Genomic DNA, 15,909 nt, shown 5'->3' on the forward strand with positions numbered 1-15,909 from the left:
CTTATTTATTGAACAAAATTAACCATGTAGCTCTTAGAACAAAAAGCACAAGATGAGGTGGAGTCATGAAAAACGCTAATGAAAATTGCACATTTGCTGAATTTTGGTAAATTCAGTGATTCAAAGCCCTGAAAACGAGGCCAACCCCCCTTGAATCGGACGAAATTGAAATAAAAAGCTCAGAATCATATGCTGTGACTTTATGCAGGGCTTTGGGCATCACACAGACTGTAATCATCTTAGCCAGAGGGGTTGTGGTTTCTCATGTGGTGCTACAATATACACCATACAAAAATATGAGACACTCAACCAAGAATACACAGCCACTTCATAGCCTGTACTACAGTGAGCCCCCCGCTTGGGAGCATCTCAAGCTTTAGCCATTACAGAGGAGAAATCTCCATCGTCATTTCAGTCTGATCCTTTCCCCTAGGCCAGTCCAGACCCGAAATGAGAGGCAAATTCCCCCCGCACGAGAGAACAAACAAACCCCACAGATACATTTCTTTGATTAAAGTCCCAAACCTGTGTTCCCAGTGTCTAAAATGTGACGGTGAAGCCACGTTGTACATTAGGTCCCCTTCTTCTTATCTTCTTTATCGTTCTTCACCTCAAGGGGAAGTTGTCAGCCCCTGAAGCTGCTTGGCTGCCCGAGGCAGGTTGGCCCCAAACAGCTGAGTTTGGAATCGGCTCGATGGGATTGTTCCATCCTTTGAAAAAGTTTCCAGATTCACACATTTCTCAAACGTTTTAACATTTCAGAGAGTTATCTAAGGGTGAAATCACCAGCCTAGACATTAGCACAGGTCTCGAGAGCACAGGCATACTAATAGCATTGTTTTTAGGCATGAAATGTTATATATTTTTTAAGGGTCAAGGAAGGTTTAAAAAAATTAGATCAGGAAACCTCAGCCCGACTTAAAGAGAAACTGCTGATGTGACTGATTTTTGACCATAACGTTGTCTACCTACAGTGAGTGGCGTTTGCGTCTTATTTAGTCGTTTTGAATGTAACCGTTTAATCTGTATCAGTATCCACGAGGATGTAACAGTATGAGCTAAGAATTTTGCACCGCGGGGGCATTTGTACAGGTAAGCGTGCAGCCTGCCGTGTAGGCAGGAGACAGCATTGTAATGGTTCTCGGTGCGGTACGAATACAGATGGTATTCTCTTCTAGAAGCACTAGACACACCAGAGGGATCCTTGATGAGCCCCCTCTCTGGGCTGACCGTGCACGACTGGGCTGCGGACCCCTGCTTCTCGATCCCTGTGTGGTCAGCATGTGGTCTCATCCAAGTGAGAAGAAGGACAAACAAATACTAACCTTACCTAACCAAACAAGAGCTTCAATCAGGAACATGACAATACGGAAGAGATAAATTAACAGAAATGACGTCCCAAGAACAGGAAGTTAAGGTGGCTGCTCCCACGGCTGCAGTTTTTACCGATATATATAAATTGTTTAATTTAATCTGTAAACGCCGCTACATGGGATGTATAGAACTGTAACCCGCAGGATTTGGTAAAAGTGACAGATTCTCTTTAGACCCCAATGAGGAAAACCCCAAAAACCCGAGAAGGAAATATCTCCTTTAAAAACCTCCTCGCTGTTTGTATCTGGTTAGTTGTTATTATTGGGAATTAATTTCTACGCTTTTGGTACATTATTATGCTTCCAGAAATAATACTCATAAATAATTGATTGGATTTTAATGACCGGGTTTAAAACCAAAATTAGATCCATAAATCAAACGTAAGTAAACATCTTGCATACAGTAACGTTAGCCCTGCATGCGCTGCGTCCGCAGCTTTAATTACAAGCCTGTTCTTGTGGACCGGCTCGTACAGACGTCGCCTGTCTTTAAAGTAAGAAAATAAATGAAGTTGTAGTTTAAAGGATGATATTTTTTTTCGCAGCAATTAAACTGAACGATTGAAGCATTAGCATTATAAATAAAGCCGCATTTTGGAGAATTTTATAGCGTGATTAAATAAAAGAAGATTGCAGTCATGGCTTGACCGGATTGATGTATACCGACCCACACGCATACAAATCATAGTCATAACATGAACACTTCCTGCCGCCCTGCCACTTCCTCCACATACCACAAAGGCTTCCTGTTCTGCAACCACTTGCTGTCCCTATCACAAAGACTTCCTGTCACACCACCACTTCCTGTATATCTGACAAAGACTTCCTGTCACACCACCACTTCCTGTAAATCTGACAAAGACTTCCTGTAATGCCAGCACTTCCTGTACATCTGACAAAGACTTCCTGCCATGCCAGCACTTCCTGTATGTCATGCAAAAACTTCTTCTCACTCCATCACTCCTTGTATATAAAAATAAAGTGTTCTTGTCACACCACCACTTCCTGTGCATCTGACAAAGACTTCCTGTCACGCCACCACCCCTTTCTGTACATCTGACAAAGACTTCCTGTCATGCCAGCACTTCTTGTATGTCTTACAAAAACGTCCTGTCACTCCAACACTCCTTGTATATAAAGGAAAGACTTCCTGCCATGCTGCCACTTTACAGATGAGCTAGACATACAGACAGATAGACTGATAGATATAGATAGATAAATAGATATCCCCAAAAAAACACAATTCTAGTGTAGAGGGTGTTTTCGCCCCTACCAGTCACTGAGCACCCCAGAATCTGACTAACCAGCCCAGCCCCAGGCTTCACCCTAATGGCTACTGGGTACAAATTGGTGCGCCGAACCCTTGGGGACCTCAAGAATCCACAAGAATAACCAATCGTCGTTCAACGAAAAGGATATCACTGAGATCCATCTGAAAACCGTGTAACTAAACGCCAAAAGTGGATAGAATGCCTTATTAACATGATGATACTCCTTACCACTCTGAAGTATTCACGGGGCAAAAGGGCCATTCCAAGCTCTTTCAGCCACTTGTATCTGGATCCTGCCTCACAGCTCTCTCATTGGATGAGGATGCAGCACACGCTGGACCAATAGCTGGATTCAACCTGCTCCCCGGCTTACACCGCGACAGCCGATCAGGTGGATGTTGTTGACACTTCTTCCCGCAGGATCTGGAGCCTGTGTCGGCCCCTCTCACAGCCAGGCCCCACACCGCTCAGCGTAACGCCGCTTGGTCCTTCTCTCTCCCAAGAGATTCTGAACGGGCTTAATCTAACTAGAGTCCCTTCTACACCTCCTGGGTGTTATGTGACTGCCCAAGGATCGTTCAGCACTCTTTCTTCTGATCACTCCCCAAGGTCACGGTCTATGTGACACAACCAGAAAACCCGAGGGGGGCTACGTTCACATGTACTTTATTTTGCCCAAGTATGCCACTTCTACTCCACCTCTATCCAGATCTATTATTTCTTAATGCTGATCAACTGATGTAACAGATCAGCCGCCATTATCTCACAAGCCACCTTAACAACGGACAACTAGGAGCCACATTAAGCTGGCTCCATGGACTGATCCCTGCTTACAGGCAGGGATCTGACTCTTTATTTCTTTCCTAGGAGAGGGTCGTTCGTCAGTTGAAGCATCCAAAGCTGAAATGTAAATGTGACATATAACTGATTGTGTAGATTTAAATACAAAAAGACTTCAAATCAAGGAAAGGCACAAAAAAAAAATGCAGTCCCTAGAAAAAGGCGGGATGGAGAGGTTGGAGACTAATTGCTCTGATTTTTGCATCAGAATAGCTTTTTTCTGAATTTGGCTCATTAACTGCTAATTTCAGCCGAAAATCCAGTAATACACACATACCGTAACATAGCGGGAAACATCAAACGCTCTTTGTTTTTTTTTGCTTTGAGAACAAAACGTTTGAGTGATTTCTGTACCTGGACGGCCAGGGAGGCTTTATTAATTTACTCTCTGATAAACCGCGGCATTGCTTGACCTCCTTAAACAGAAACCTGCCCTCCGAGTCAGATTAAATAACCGATTTTGTTAATTTTCAGCCTGCGGATTGACTGGGATTACTTCTTGTCAATTTAAGTGAAAAAGAAAGCATTTTCCGAGGCATTCAGGCTTGGTGTTCACACAAAAAAAACCCCCATGAATAAAGCATTGGTGGGGGGGGGCAGTTTCTGAATTCCCGGCAGAGCCGGAGCACAAGCCTATTAACCATGTTCTTATTTAATAAGAATGGCAAGTACAAGTGAGCCCTGCCGAGCAAAGCTTTTCTGTAGCAGTGGGGGCTCCCTAATAAAGCCCTCACGTTAACAACACTCGCCTCCTTCAGTAATGTGTGCGGTAAATCCCACCGGAGCCGCCACATTGGCGCTTACACGCACATGAAGGCCGGGGTTCTTCCCTAACACGTCTACACCGCGGCCTTCATCTCTCCTTTTCTATGGTAAAATGTGATTTCCAGCAGAGACGTGACGTAACAGCCCGGGGCTCGTGAGGAGATGAGAAAAAATACCATGTTGTTTCAACTCGCTAAATCTTGGAGTAGGTGGTGAGGTCTGGTGCCGTCTCTTGGAACTCTGTGTGGGGTTTGTTTCTGTATGTAGGGCTTGGTGCCATCTCTGAGGTCTATCTGCAGTCTTTTTTTTCCATTTGTAGGACTTGGTGCTGTCTCTTGGGTCTGTCTGTGGGATTTGTTTATGTGTGTTGGATATGGTGCTGTCTCTTGGATCTGTCTGTGGGATTTGTTTATGTGTGTTGGATATGGTGCTGTCTCTTGGGTCTGTCTGTGGATTTGTTTATGTGTGTTGGATATGGTGCTGTCTCTTGGATCTGTCTGTGGGATTTGTTTATGTGTGTTGGATATGGTGCTGTCTCTTGGATCTGTCTGTGGGGTTTGTTTATGTGTGTGTTGGATATGGTGCTGTCTCTTGGATCTGTCTGTGGGATTTGTTTATGTGTGTTGGATATGGTGCTGTCTCTTGGATCTGTCTGTGGGGTTTGTTTATGTGTGTTGGATATGGTGCTGTCTCTTGGGTCTGTCTGTGGGATTTGTTTATGTGTGTTGGATATGGTGCTGTCTCTTGGGGTCTGTCTGTGGGATTTGTTTATGTGTGTTGGATATGGTGCTGTCTCTTGGGTCTGTCTGTGGGATTTGTTTATGTGTGTTGGATATGGTGCTGTCTCTTGGATCTGTCTGTGGGGTTTGTTTATGTGTGTTGGATATGGTGCTGTCTCTTGGGTCTGTCTGTGGGATTTGTTTATGTGTGTTGGATATGGTGCTGTCTCTTGGGTCTGTCTGTGGGGTTTGTTTATGTGTGTTGGATATGGTGCTGTCTCTTGGATCTGTCTGTGGGGTTTGTTTATGTGTGTTGGATATGGTGCTGTCTCTTGGATCTGTCTGTGGGGTTTGTTTATGTGTGTGTTGGATATGGTGCTGTCTCTTGGATCTGTCTGTGGGATTTGTTTATGTGTGTTGGATATGGTGCTGTCTCTTGGATCTGTCTGTGGGGTTTGTTTATGTGTGTTGGATATGGTGCTGTCTCTTGGATCTGTCTGTGGGATTTGTTTATGTGTGTGTTAGATATGGTGCTGTCTCTTGGATCTGTCTGTGGGGTTTGTTTATGTGTGTTGGATATGGTGCTGTCTCTTGGATCTGTCTGTGGGGTTTGTTTATGTGTGTTGGATATGGTGCTGTCTCTTGGATCTGTCTGTGGGATTTGTTGTGTGTTGGATATGGTGCTGTCTCTTGGGTCTGTCTGTGGGATTTGTTTATGTGTGTTGGATATGGTGCTGTCTCTTGGATCTGTCTGTGGGGTTTGTTTATGTGTGTTGGATATGGTGCTGTCTCTTGGATCTGTCTGTGGGGTTTGTTTATGTGTGTTGGATATGGTGCTGTCTCTTGGATCTGTCTGTGGGGTTTGTTTATGTGTGTTGGATATGGTGCTGTCTCTTGGATCTGTCTGTGGGATTTGTTTGTGTGTTGGATATGGTGCTGTCTCTTGGGTCTGTCTGTGGGATTTGTTTATGTGTGTTGGATATGGTGCTGTCTCTTGGATCTGTCTGTTGGGTTTGTTTATGTGTGTTGGATATGGTGCTGTCTCTTGGATCTGTCTGTGGGGTTTGTTTATGTGTGTTGGATATGGTGCTGTCTCTTGGATCTGTCTGTGGGATTTGTTTGTGTGTTGGATATGGTGCTGTCTCTTGGATCTGTCTGTGGGGTTTGTTTATGTGTGCGTTGGATATGGTGCTGTCTCTTGGATCTGTCTGTGGGGTTTGTTTATGTGTGTTGGATATGGTGCTGTCTCTTGGGTCTGTCTGTGGGGTTTGTTTCCATGTGTAGGGTCTGGTGGAGTCTCTTGGACCGGTCAGCAGGGTTTGTTTCTGTGTCTCTGTCTGTGGGATTTTTTTCCTTGTATAAGGTCTGTTGCCACCTCTTGAATCTGTCTGTAGGGTCTGGGGTGTTCTCTTTCATTCAAATTCTTCTCCATTTCCTATGACCCGTCAGTGCAGACTGTATCGGAATCCTATTGGCAGCCCAAACAGGAAGTTGTAAGCCGCTAGCATGAGCTTGCTTGCATGAGCCTCTAGCGCTAAAGATTGTTTCCAGCTGCGCAGGTCCCTCCATAACACTAATATCACAAATACCAAGATGGCGGCTCTTGCCTGGAGCACAATGGATAGTAACATAGGGGATTTAATATTATTTACAGTGTATTAATACATAGTGATGGGCAGTTGCATTTATTAAAGTGTGGACTATGCCGTAGTCTTGGGAAATGCCATATCCGAGACCCCAGGGCGATCCATATTATCTAATAATAGCAGCCATAGCCCAGCAGTGACCGTCTACCCCGACCTGCGTGAATACATTCAATGGTAACGAGTCCTCTTACCAAACGGATTTAATGCACTGAGCCCCGAGGTTCGCTTCTCGCCAGTCAATATTAATGCTTTATAAACACGTCTCTCTCTTCAAATACCCAGAAAGTGATTCGGAGAGGAAAATGTTTAAGCTCTCGCTGTAGCGGATTATCTTTTTATCCGCAGCAGTGATTTGGAAGGATAATATATGTGCGTGAAGTAGGGCTGAAACAACGAATCGATAAAATCGATAATAATCGATAACGGAAATCGTTGTCGACGATTTCCGTTATCGATTAGTCGAGTGATCGATTCGTTGTTGGAGCACTCGGCTCCTTTTACTTACCTCCGCGAGCGTTCCCCGCTTCCGCTACACGCGCCTTCTTTTAGTTGCGGTTCGCTCTGTGCGAGTGGCTCCGTTCGCACAGAGCGGTTCGCGGGGGTGGGGTTGGGGTTTCAGGGGATGCAGGGCAGAGTGGGGGTGGGGGGGGCAGGCCAGGGTAGGAGACTGAGTGCAGGGCAGGGTGGGGGTGGGGATGCAGGGCAGGGTGTGAGTGTGGGGGCAGGGCAGGAGACTGGGTGCAGGGCAGAGTGGGGGTGGGGGTGCAGGGCAGAGTTGGAGACTGGGTGCAGGGCAGAGTGTGAGTGTGGGTGCAGAGCAGAGTGGGTGCAGGGTGTGAGTGTGGGGGCAGGGCAGAATGTGGGGGCAGGGCTGGGTGCAGGGCAGAGTTGGAGACTGGGTGCAGGGGCACAGTGCAAAGTGCCAGGGCTGGGTGCAAAGTGCCAGGGCTGGGTGCAAAGTGCTAGGGCTGGGTGCAAAGTTCTGGGTGCAAAGTGCCAGGGCTGGGTGCAAAGTGCTGGGTGCAAAGTGCCAGGGCTGGGTGCAAAGTGCCGGGTGCAAAGTGCTGGGTGCAAAGTGCCAGGGCTGGGTGCAAAGTGCCAGGGCTGGGTGCAAAGTGCTAGGGCTGGGTGCAAAGTTCTGGGTGCAAAGTGCCAGGGCTGGGTGCAAAGTGCCGGGTGCAAAGTGCTGGGTGCAAAGTGCCAGGGCTGGGTGCAAAGTGCCAGGGCTGGGTGCAAAGTTCTGGGTGCAAAGTGCCAGGGCTGGGTGCAAAGTGCTGGGTGCAAAGTGCCAGGGCTGGGTGCAAAGTGCCGGGTGCAAAGTGCTGGGTGCAAAGTGCCAGGGCTGGGTGCAAAGTGCCAGGGCTGGGTGCAAAGTTCTGGGTGCAAAGTGCCAGGGCTGGGGCAAAGTGCCGGGTGCAAAGTGCCAGGGCTGGGTGCAAAGTGCCGGGTGCAAAGTTTCTTGAACAGTAATAGTCCACCTCTTTTCAGAATGTTTGGGGTTATTTTGTTTCATAAATATTGTGTTTGGGTTTTTGTACTTTGAAAATATTGTTTTTTTATTACATCATAACAAAATAAGAATGTTAATGTAAATTTTAAGTTGTTTTTTAACATCCAGTTCATTAAATTATTTTAAATAAACGAAAAATTTGCATATTGTTTTTTTTTATCCGATTAATCGATTAATCGAAAAAATAATCGGCCAACTAATCGATTATTAAAATAATCGTTAGTTGCAGCCCTAGCGTGAAGTCTACCTCTGGCCATGTCCCGGAAAACCATCGCTCTTAACATAAAATGCGTGGCTGGGGACTTTTTATGTGACTTTGTGCCCTATTGCTAGCTGTACTATATGACCAAAAGTATGTGGACACCCGGCCATCACACCTGTCAGCAGATCATGAACTTCTTGTTAAATAGTGTATGTATGTATGTGTCTGAGGGGGCATTTAGGAGAATAATGGCGTTTATTTGCCCCGTTTCATTTATAAAGCCGTTTCCTGCTGTTTCTATACACATTATCGGGGCTTTTAGGGCTGTAGAACCCTGCGATCCCCTCATACCCAGCAAACATTCTCACCTCCTAGAAAAGAGGGGCATTGGGGGGAGGGGCATCAGGGGAGGAGAGAGGGGCATCAGGGGAGGAAAAGGGGGCCTCAGGGTAGAAGAAAGGGCAAACTAAATACGGACACTTTGGAGGTATGCACTAAGGTTTGTGATTTTTTTTTCTCTCCAATAAGTTTGTTCGATATTTTGTTTGCATTATCATAGTTTTAACCCTTTAACATACGCGCCGGTGGCATCTCGGTCTGTCAATTTCTGTTGTAGCATTGTGTTGAAATTTTTTCGTATTGAAACGGAGGCCTTTCAGGTGGGGAAGATCGGCTTAGTAAACCAAGTGCTTTATTTATCTTCTTTCAAAATGACGGGGAACAAAAATTATGAAAAAAAAGAGTCCTGTGACACTGTATAGATATTCTCCAAAAAGCACAAATTATAAGGGGTGAACCGCGAGATGCGACGGCCACGGCCGAGCGGCTCTCCATTTTCTTAGTCCTTCTCGCTGTTTTTTTGGTGTTTTTGCAGACAATTGGCCAATTTTGACTGTAATTCGCGTTCCGCCTCCTGCTGTAATAACCCCTTATTGTTGGAAAAACCAGCTCTGGCAGCGTCTTATTTGTTAGGAACGTGAAGCCCTTTAAGCGCTAATAGCAGCTGACATCAGGAACTTTTCCCGAGCGGAGTTCATTCTGGTGACTATTAGCGTGTCACGGCTTCACACAACCTGCGCAGAAATGTTTAATCAGCCCCGGCAATGATAATTCACGGCGTCCGGGCGCTTCCTCAGGATCCAGCCTAAAATAAGCTTCTTGTGTACTGGAATCTCAGCTCGTTCTGAAGAGCTGGAGAGGGATGTTAATTACTTCTGTGGGGGGGGGGGGTTGTGACATCACAGCTGTAGTACTGAGGACAAAAATATCCGGACGGGGAATATGTCAGTAATATACACCGCTCCATAAAAAGGGAGATCATAGAAAGCTCACAGGGCTTTATTCGCCAAACTATAAGTAGCATAGCTGCAAACAGTCCCGAGTTTGCCAACAAAATCAGCCAAGTAAAGTGTTAAGTCGCTATACGACCAATCGCTGTAGAAGCCGTCTTTCTACGGAGGAGCGGTAACATGAAACGGCCAAATCCTTAACTCTGATCCCAGGATAAAACGCGTCTGTCAGAACCCATCGCATCAAACATTGGCGTCACAAAATAACCGAGAGGAATTCAAACATTCCAAAGCGCTTTGATCCGCGGCACCGGCATCGCCTAATCCTTTTACTTTTGCCGATGTTTTGAGTTTCCACAGAAAATGAGCCTAAATCTGTAAAATTAGCCCATCCCTGGTATTATTATTAGAACCGCAACATTTAACCCTTGTAAAGAGGGTAACAGAGTTGGTCTGTGTGTCTTATTTGCCTGCAGGCCACATAAGTCTTTCATTTGGCCTGGCGTATTCGTTGGTTTAGAGGGACTCTGTGCCGGCGGCATGTACGGGGTGAGGCTAGGCTCATTTCTGAAGCCAGAAGAAGCGTGTGTGTGAATGCGAGTGCGTACGAGGACATAGTCGGGGCATTTCATGCACGTGTTCCTTCCTTTCCCATGATCCCTCAGTGCAGACTGCATTGTTATTGGCCACCCTAGCAGGAAGTTGTAAGCCGCTTCCTGTTTTCATCCCGAATTGTTTAGCAGACCGCGCATGAGCCTCTAGCGCTAGAGATTGTTTCATCGACATTGTGTATATTGTGACATATATGGCTTTGACAGTCATCCCGGGATGAGAATTGTATGTGTTTAACCCCTTCATTGCTGAAGTACATATCAGGAATGGACCAAGGATGGAAATAATCCCTGGCACTTTTAGGTAAACGGTGGACACATGATGTGGAGATATTTAGGGCCTGGATTGACCAGAGGAGAGGTGGTCGAGTTCAGCGGGAGGCACAAAGGGAAACGCTGGCCGATCCGAGCCTGGTGTGGAATCTTTACTTCACGAAGCAGATTAAATGGATGGAAACACAACGGCTGCTGCAAAATGTGTGCACTTATATATTAAATGTAATTCATTGTCTGGCTGAGGTGTGCGTAGCGGAGGATAGCAAAGCTATATTTTACCGACACTCTTTAAATTGAACTTACATTTTATTATAACTTATGTTTGAGTGGGTGATATGCATGGCCGAGAGAGGTCTTTGGGTTTGAGTGTGTGTCAGCATGGCCGAGAGAGGTCTTTGGGTTTGAGTGTGTGTCAGCATGGCCGAGAGAGGTCTTTGGGTTTGAGTGTGTGTCAGCATGGCCGAGAGAGGTCTTTGGGTTTGAGTGTGTGTCAGTATGGCTGAGAGTGGCCTTTGTGTTTGTGAATGTATTTTATTGGGGTATGATGAAGCTGAGGTGGTTAAAGTGGTGACGAGGTGGTCGTTGTGGTGTGAGCTCTTAGAGCAGGGCTCCCTCCCCAGTCTTAGCGTGTGTTAACCCCTTAATGACAAAGTCCGTACATGTACGGGCTCAAAATGCATTGTTTTGAATGGGTTTAGGGGCCGCCCATTGTCCTTAAGGGGTTAATCTCATTATCACATTGTATCCAGTGCATTTTCATGCCACTGTTAAATATTTTCACTGTCCCTCTATTGTAAAAATGCTACTGGATCACTAAATTATATTACAAAAATAGTCATTTTGGGGGCTAAACATAAAAAAATTGCGTTGTGATTGTTCTGACTTCTGTGTCTGCCTGTGAGTGCTGTGAGTTATGTTCTATTACTCCTCAGCCTCCGGAGTGTAGAAGAAACCCAAAGACATTACTTATTGAAGAAGATGTTAAATTAATTTATTCCATGCATTTTAGTGCCGTCTGATTTCCTTTCGGGATAAGAAGCGTCAGTAAAAGCTCCGGCCATCCGGTTAGTCCCCAGCGATACCTGATCCGATATATGAAAAACTCTTTTTTTTTTTTATCTATTTCTGCAAATTGTGTAAGTCTGAGTGTTGCTGGAAGTTAAATTCTATTCACTAAAGAACTGATAGTTAAAGATATCTCGGAGCTAATAAATTCAGTTTATTGCACCTTTCGCATGGAAAATAGCTGGGGGGGGTGAGCAAAGGGGCAAATAATTATAAAATTTTGCAGAATCCCTCATGCATTCGCAAGTGGGACATCACCATAAATCTAAAGGGATCACACAGGTATCGTATACATTATAGTGAATCCGATGGATTGTGTGTCCCTTAAATAACTTAAATAAGTAAATAAAGAACTAAAATAAGTTTTCCGTTCGCTGCAGCTTCTGAGGGGGGGGGCAGCATGGGGGATTATACAAGGTGGGCACTCTGGGCACAGAGCTCTGCCAAGGGTAACTAATCCTGGATAATAATTCTCTAACGACAAGGCAACGAGAACGGAGAGTAAAACCCTAAAATGTTTCCCATATAAGATGTTCCTTTTCACTTTGAGAAGTAATTAGCGGCTCGTGTAGCGCTTTGTCCTGTCTTTGGTTGTTCCGCGCGTGAAACATTTGCACTCAAAAAGTTACATTGTTGCCTCTTTTTGTTCTCGGTCGGTCGGTTTTGTTCAGTATTTGCCGTGCAGATCCAGAGTTAAGAAAAAACATCGAATAAGGAGACTTTTTATACAAGACCCCGCGCTGTTTGCGCCCAAAGGGTTACAAGAAGAACGAAGCCTGAGCTCCATCAGGTCATCAGAATGCGAAAGCCACCGAATGCATCTTCTCTGTCAGCTCCAATGTTTGTCTGCTGCCTGATTAACGAGAGACGCTGAAAGGGAGCTGAAGCTACGCAGGAACCGCGGCTTTGTTCCTCATCGAGAAGAACGTCCTCTCCAGCCGGCCACCTCGGCTAATGCGATGCGTTCGTTTACTCGGAGCTCACAGAGATTATTAAACAGAAAGTTACGTCCTGATTGTCCGAGTCGCCGCGTTTCCATTATGTGGTCGCTCTGAATTATTAATGGCTTTCTGTAGCCACAGCTTGGCTCCCTAAGGTTTCCAGGATGAGCGGAGCCTTCTTGGCAAGTAATCCCACCCAACGTAATGAGAGTCTGTGATTTGGTTGATCCGCCACCCAGGAGCGCCCGGCGGGAGGAGGAGATGAGAAAGCCGCCTCGGCTAATGAGATCGTCTCTGGCTCAGGCATGCCAACGAGCTCAGAAATGAGTAATATTCAGGCAGAATCACTCGCAGTCGCTCACACGCGGGCCACCGCTGAGACGGACACGCCGGGCGTGATGTTCCCTGCTCGCTGTCACCACGTGTGCCGGAGCGCATCGCATACAGATGAGAGGGCCAGCGGCGGGGGAGAGGAAGATACTCGCTACTACTTTACAATATGCAGCAAAAGTGCTCCTTATAAACTCTTATCACCTGCGGGAAGTCAAACGGCTCCAGCTCATGGACAGGGTGCAGCGGTCTCTACCCACCCTTCCATCATAACAGGGCTTAGGATACATTATACAGGGCATCTCACTGATTTAACTATACAGGGGCCGGTCACTGATTTATCTATACATTATACAGGGGCCGGTCGCTGATTTATCTATACATTATACAGGGGGCCGGTCGCTGATTTATCTATACATTATACAGGGGCCGCTCACTGATTTATCTATACATTATACAGGGGGCCGGTCACTGATTTATCTATACATTATACAGGGGGCCGGTCACTGATTTATCTATACATTATACAGGGGGCCGGCCACTGATTTATCTATACATTATACAGGGGGCCGGCCACTGATTTATCTATACATTATACAGGGGCCGCTCACTGATTTATCTATACATTATACAGGGGGCCGGTCGCTGATTTATCTATACATTATACAGGGGCCGGTCACTGATTTATCTATACATTATACAGGGGGCCGGTCGCTGATTTATCTATACATTATACAGGGGCCGGTCACTGATTTATCTATACATTATACAGGGGGCCAATCGCTGATTTATCTATACATTATACAGGGGCCGGTCACTGATTGATCTATACATTATACAGGGGGCCGGTCGCTGATTTATCTATACATTATACAGGGGCCGGTCACTGATTTATCTATACATTATACAGGGGGCCAGTCACTGATTTATCTATACATTATACAGGGGCCGGTCGCTGATTTATCTATACATTATACAGGGGGCCGGTCGCTGATTTATCTATACATTATACAGGGGGCCGGTCGCTGATTTATCTATACATTATACAGGGGCCGGTCACTGATTTATCTATACATTATACAGGGGACCAGTCACTGATTTATCTATACATTATACAGGGGCTGGTCACTGATTTATCTATACATTATACAGGGGCCGGTCACTGATTTATCTATACATTATACAGGGGTCCAGTCACTGATTTATCTATACATTATACAGGGGGCCGGTCACTGATTTATCTATACATTATACAGGGGGCCGGTCACTGATTTATCTATACATTATACAGGGGGCCGGTCACTGATTTATCTATACATTATACAGGGGGCCGGTCACTGATTTATCTATACATTATACAGGGGGCCGGTCACTGATTTATCTATACATTATACACATACTTTATTCTGAACCAAGGTGTTTGTTTTATGTTTCTTTTTAATGGCAAGAATCCTACTCGGCCCCAAGAAGCATCAGGCTGGGATCCCACAGCGCCTCCATCTTACAGCCTCTGCGGTTCCTTCCTGATAAATATCTTCAGCCGGCATCTGGTTACAATAACTCATCGGATTGAAATGAAACACACGGAGATCTGCTGAAAATGTTCATTAAATCCACTTTCCTGACCCTCTTTGCAAAGATGCCACGTTCTAAACCTTCATCAGTCCCCCTCGCCGGCGCGTTTCGCAAACAGTTCAATTTGCTGCTATATTGTTCCGCAGATTGTTTGTGCTCATGGCCAATTATGGCGTCTACATGCATTTCTCCCCGTAGAGTCTCAGAAATTGTTACAGACGGATAATGCACTGAAACCAAAGCAAACAATTATTCTAAGACAAGAAAAAAAAACAACAAGTAAAAGTCATTAGAATTTACAAAAGACAGAAAAAAAAAGTCATTAGAATTTATAACCCCACAACCCTCGCATGCGGACAAATGATTTTTTTTCAATGTGTTCCTGCACATAAAAACCAGGAAGGTGCGAACAGAATCTATTTCAGGACAAAACATTTCATGCGCGGCCTGCCATTCTCATCAATGTTCTTCTGCCTCTTCAAATGTGTTAAGCAAGTGAGAAAAGAGACAAGTGAAAATTCGGGGAGAGCAGAGGGATCGATACTGAGCTTTTCTCCTGTCTGCCCGTGATCCATGAAAATTTAAGGCCAATATATATTGGATTTTGGGGAAATAATATTAATTCCAGACGCTGGACAGTTACGAGTATCTGTACACAAAACAAGCCTATTTTTGCGGTTTTGTTAATTTTTTTTTTTTATTTCCTATTTCGCATTTAGTGCACTCACGCTCATTTATATTATATAGATTTTTTTCCATTTTTCTTTTTATGTCTTTCTTGATTTTTTTTTCTATTTTCTGGCATGTTTCTTTATTTTTACTTTATTTCTTGTTTTTTTCTCCCTGTGTTATTTTTATTTTCTGGCATTTTTCTTTTCTTTTTACTTTATTTCTTGTTGGGTTTTTTTCCTATGTTATTTTTATTTTCTGGCATGTTTCTTTATTTTTGTTGGTGCATATATATTTCTGTTTTTCATTTTATTGACACAGTGGTTCATTTGATTGGCATTCTCGCCGTATGCTAAGTGACTGAGGCTCTCTCTATAAGAGGATGCGCTACTGCATATGAAGGCGTATCCCCAGAGGCGAATTCAAATCCAAATGGTCCAAGAGATGTGATCGTACATACATGTAGCATTCCTGGGAACTTCCTGGGGCACCTAGAGCCCTCCCACTTTTGGGGAGTGTCGTAAAGGGGCATGACTAGCCAATTGTGGAAGTGGGGCTACCCATTCATGGAGGAAGGGCCAGTAAGCCTTAAACGGATAGGACGGAGGAGGGAGTGTGGGTGTGGCCAAACACCACTCCTCTTCATTGAGAAAGAAGAAACCGACCCAGAGACTCCGGGGCAAACCTGGAGAGCTCGCGGTTATGAGGGTGACAGAACACAGCACGTCGATGGGTCGATAGCGCAACCCTTTTTGCTACCGAGGGGCTGCGACGGTTTTTGTCTCTTTTTTTGTGTGTATACCAGCCGCCTCCCGACACATTAGGAC

The 15,909-nt window shown here is 45.2% G+C and overlaps 1 protein-coding gene across 1 annotated transcript in view; it reads left to right on the top strand.

The window, feature by feature from the left end:
• LOC149276685 (MAM domain-containing glycosylphosphatidylinositol anchor protein 1-like) overlaps nucleotides 1-14,611 on the top strand; it is a 127,600-nt gene extending 112,989 nt beyond the window's left edge. Inside the window, exons 19-20 of the mRNA XM_089503372.1 lie at nucleotides 12,748-12,932; nucleotides 14,560-14,611. Of these exons, the coding sequence (XP_089359498.1) occupies nucleotides 12,748-12,932; nucleotides 14,560-14,611 (237 nt within the window). The remainder of the gene's footprint in view (nucleotides 1-12,747; nucleotides 12,933-14,559) is intronic.
• Nucleotides 14,612-15,909: the final 1,298 nt, after the last annotated feature.

This window comes from Sceloporus occidentalis, unplaced genomic scaffold, assembly GCF_023333645.1.
Source record: "Sceloporus occidentalis isolate IW3139 unplaced genomic scaffold, rSceOcc1.0.p SCAF_231, whole genome shotgun sequence".
NCBI classification, from domain to species: Eukaryota; Metazoa; Chordata; class Lepidosauria; order Squamata; family Phrynosomatidae; genus Sceloporus; species Sceloporus occidentalis.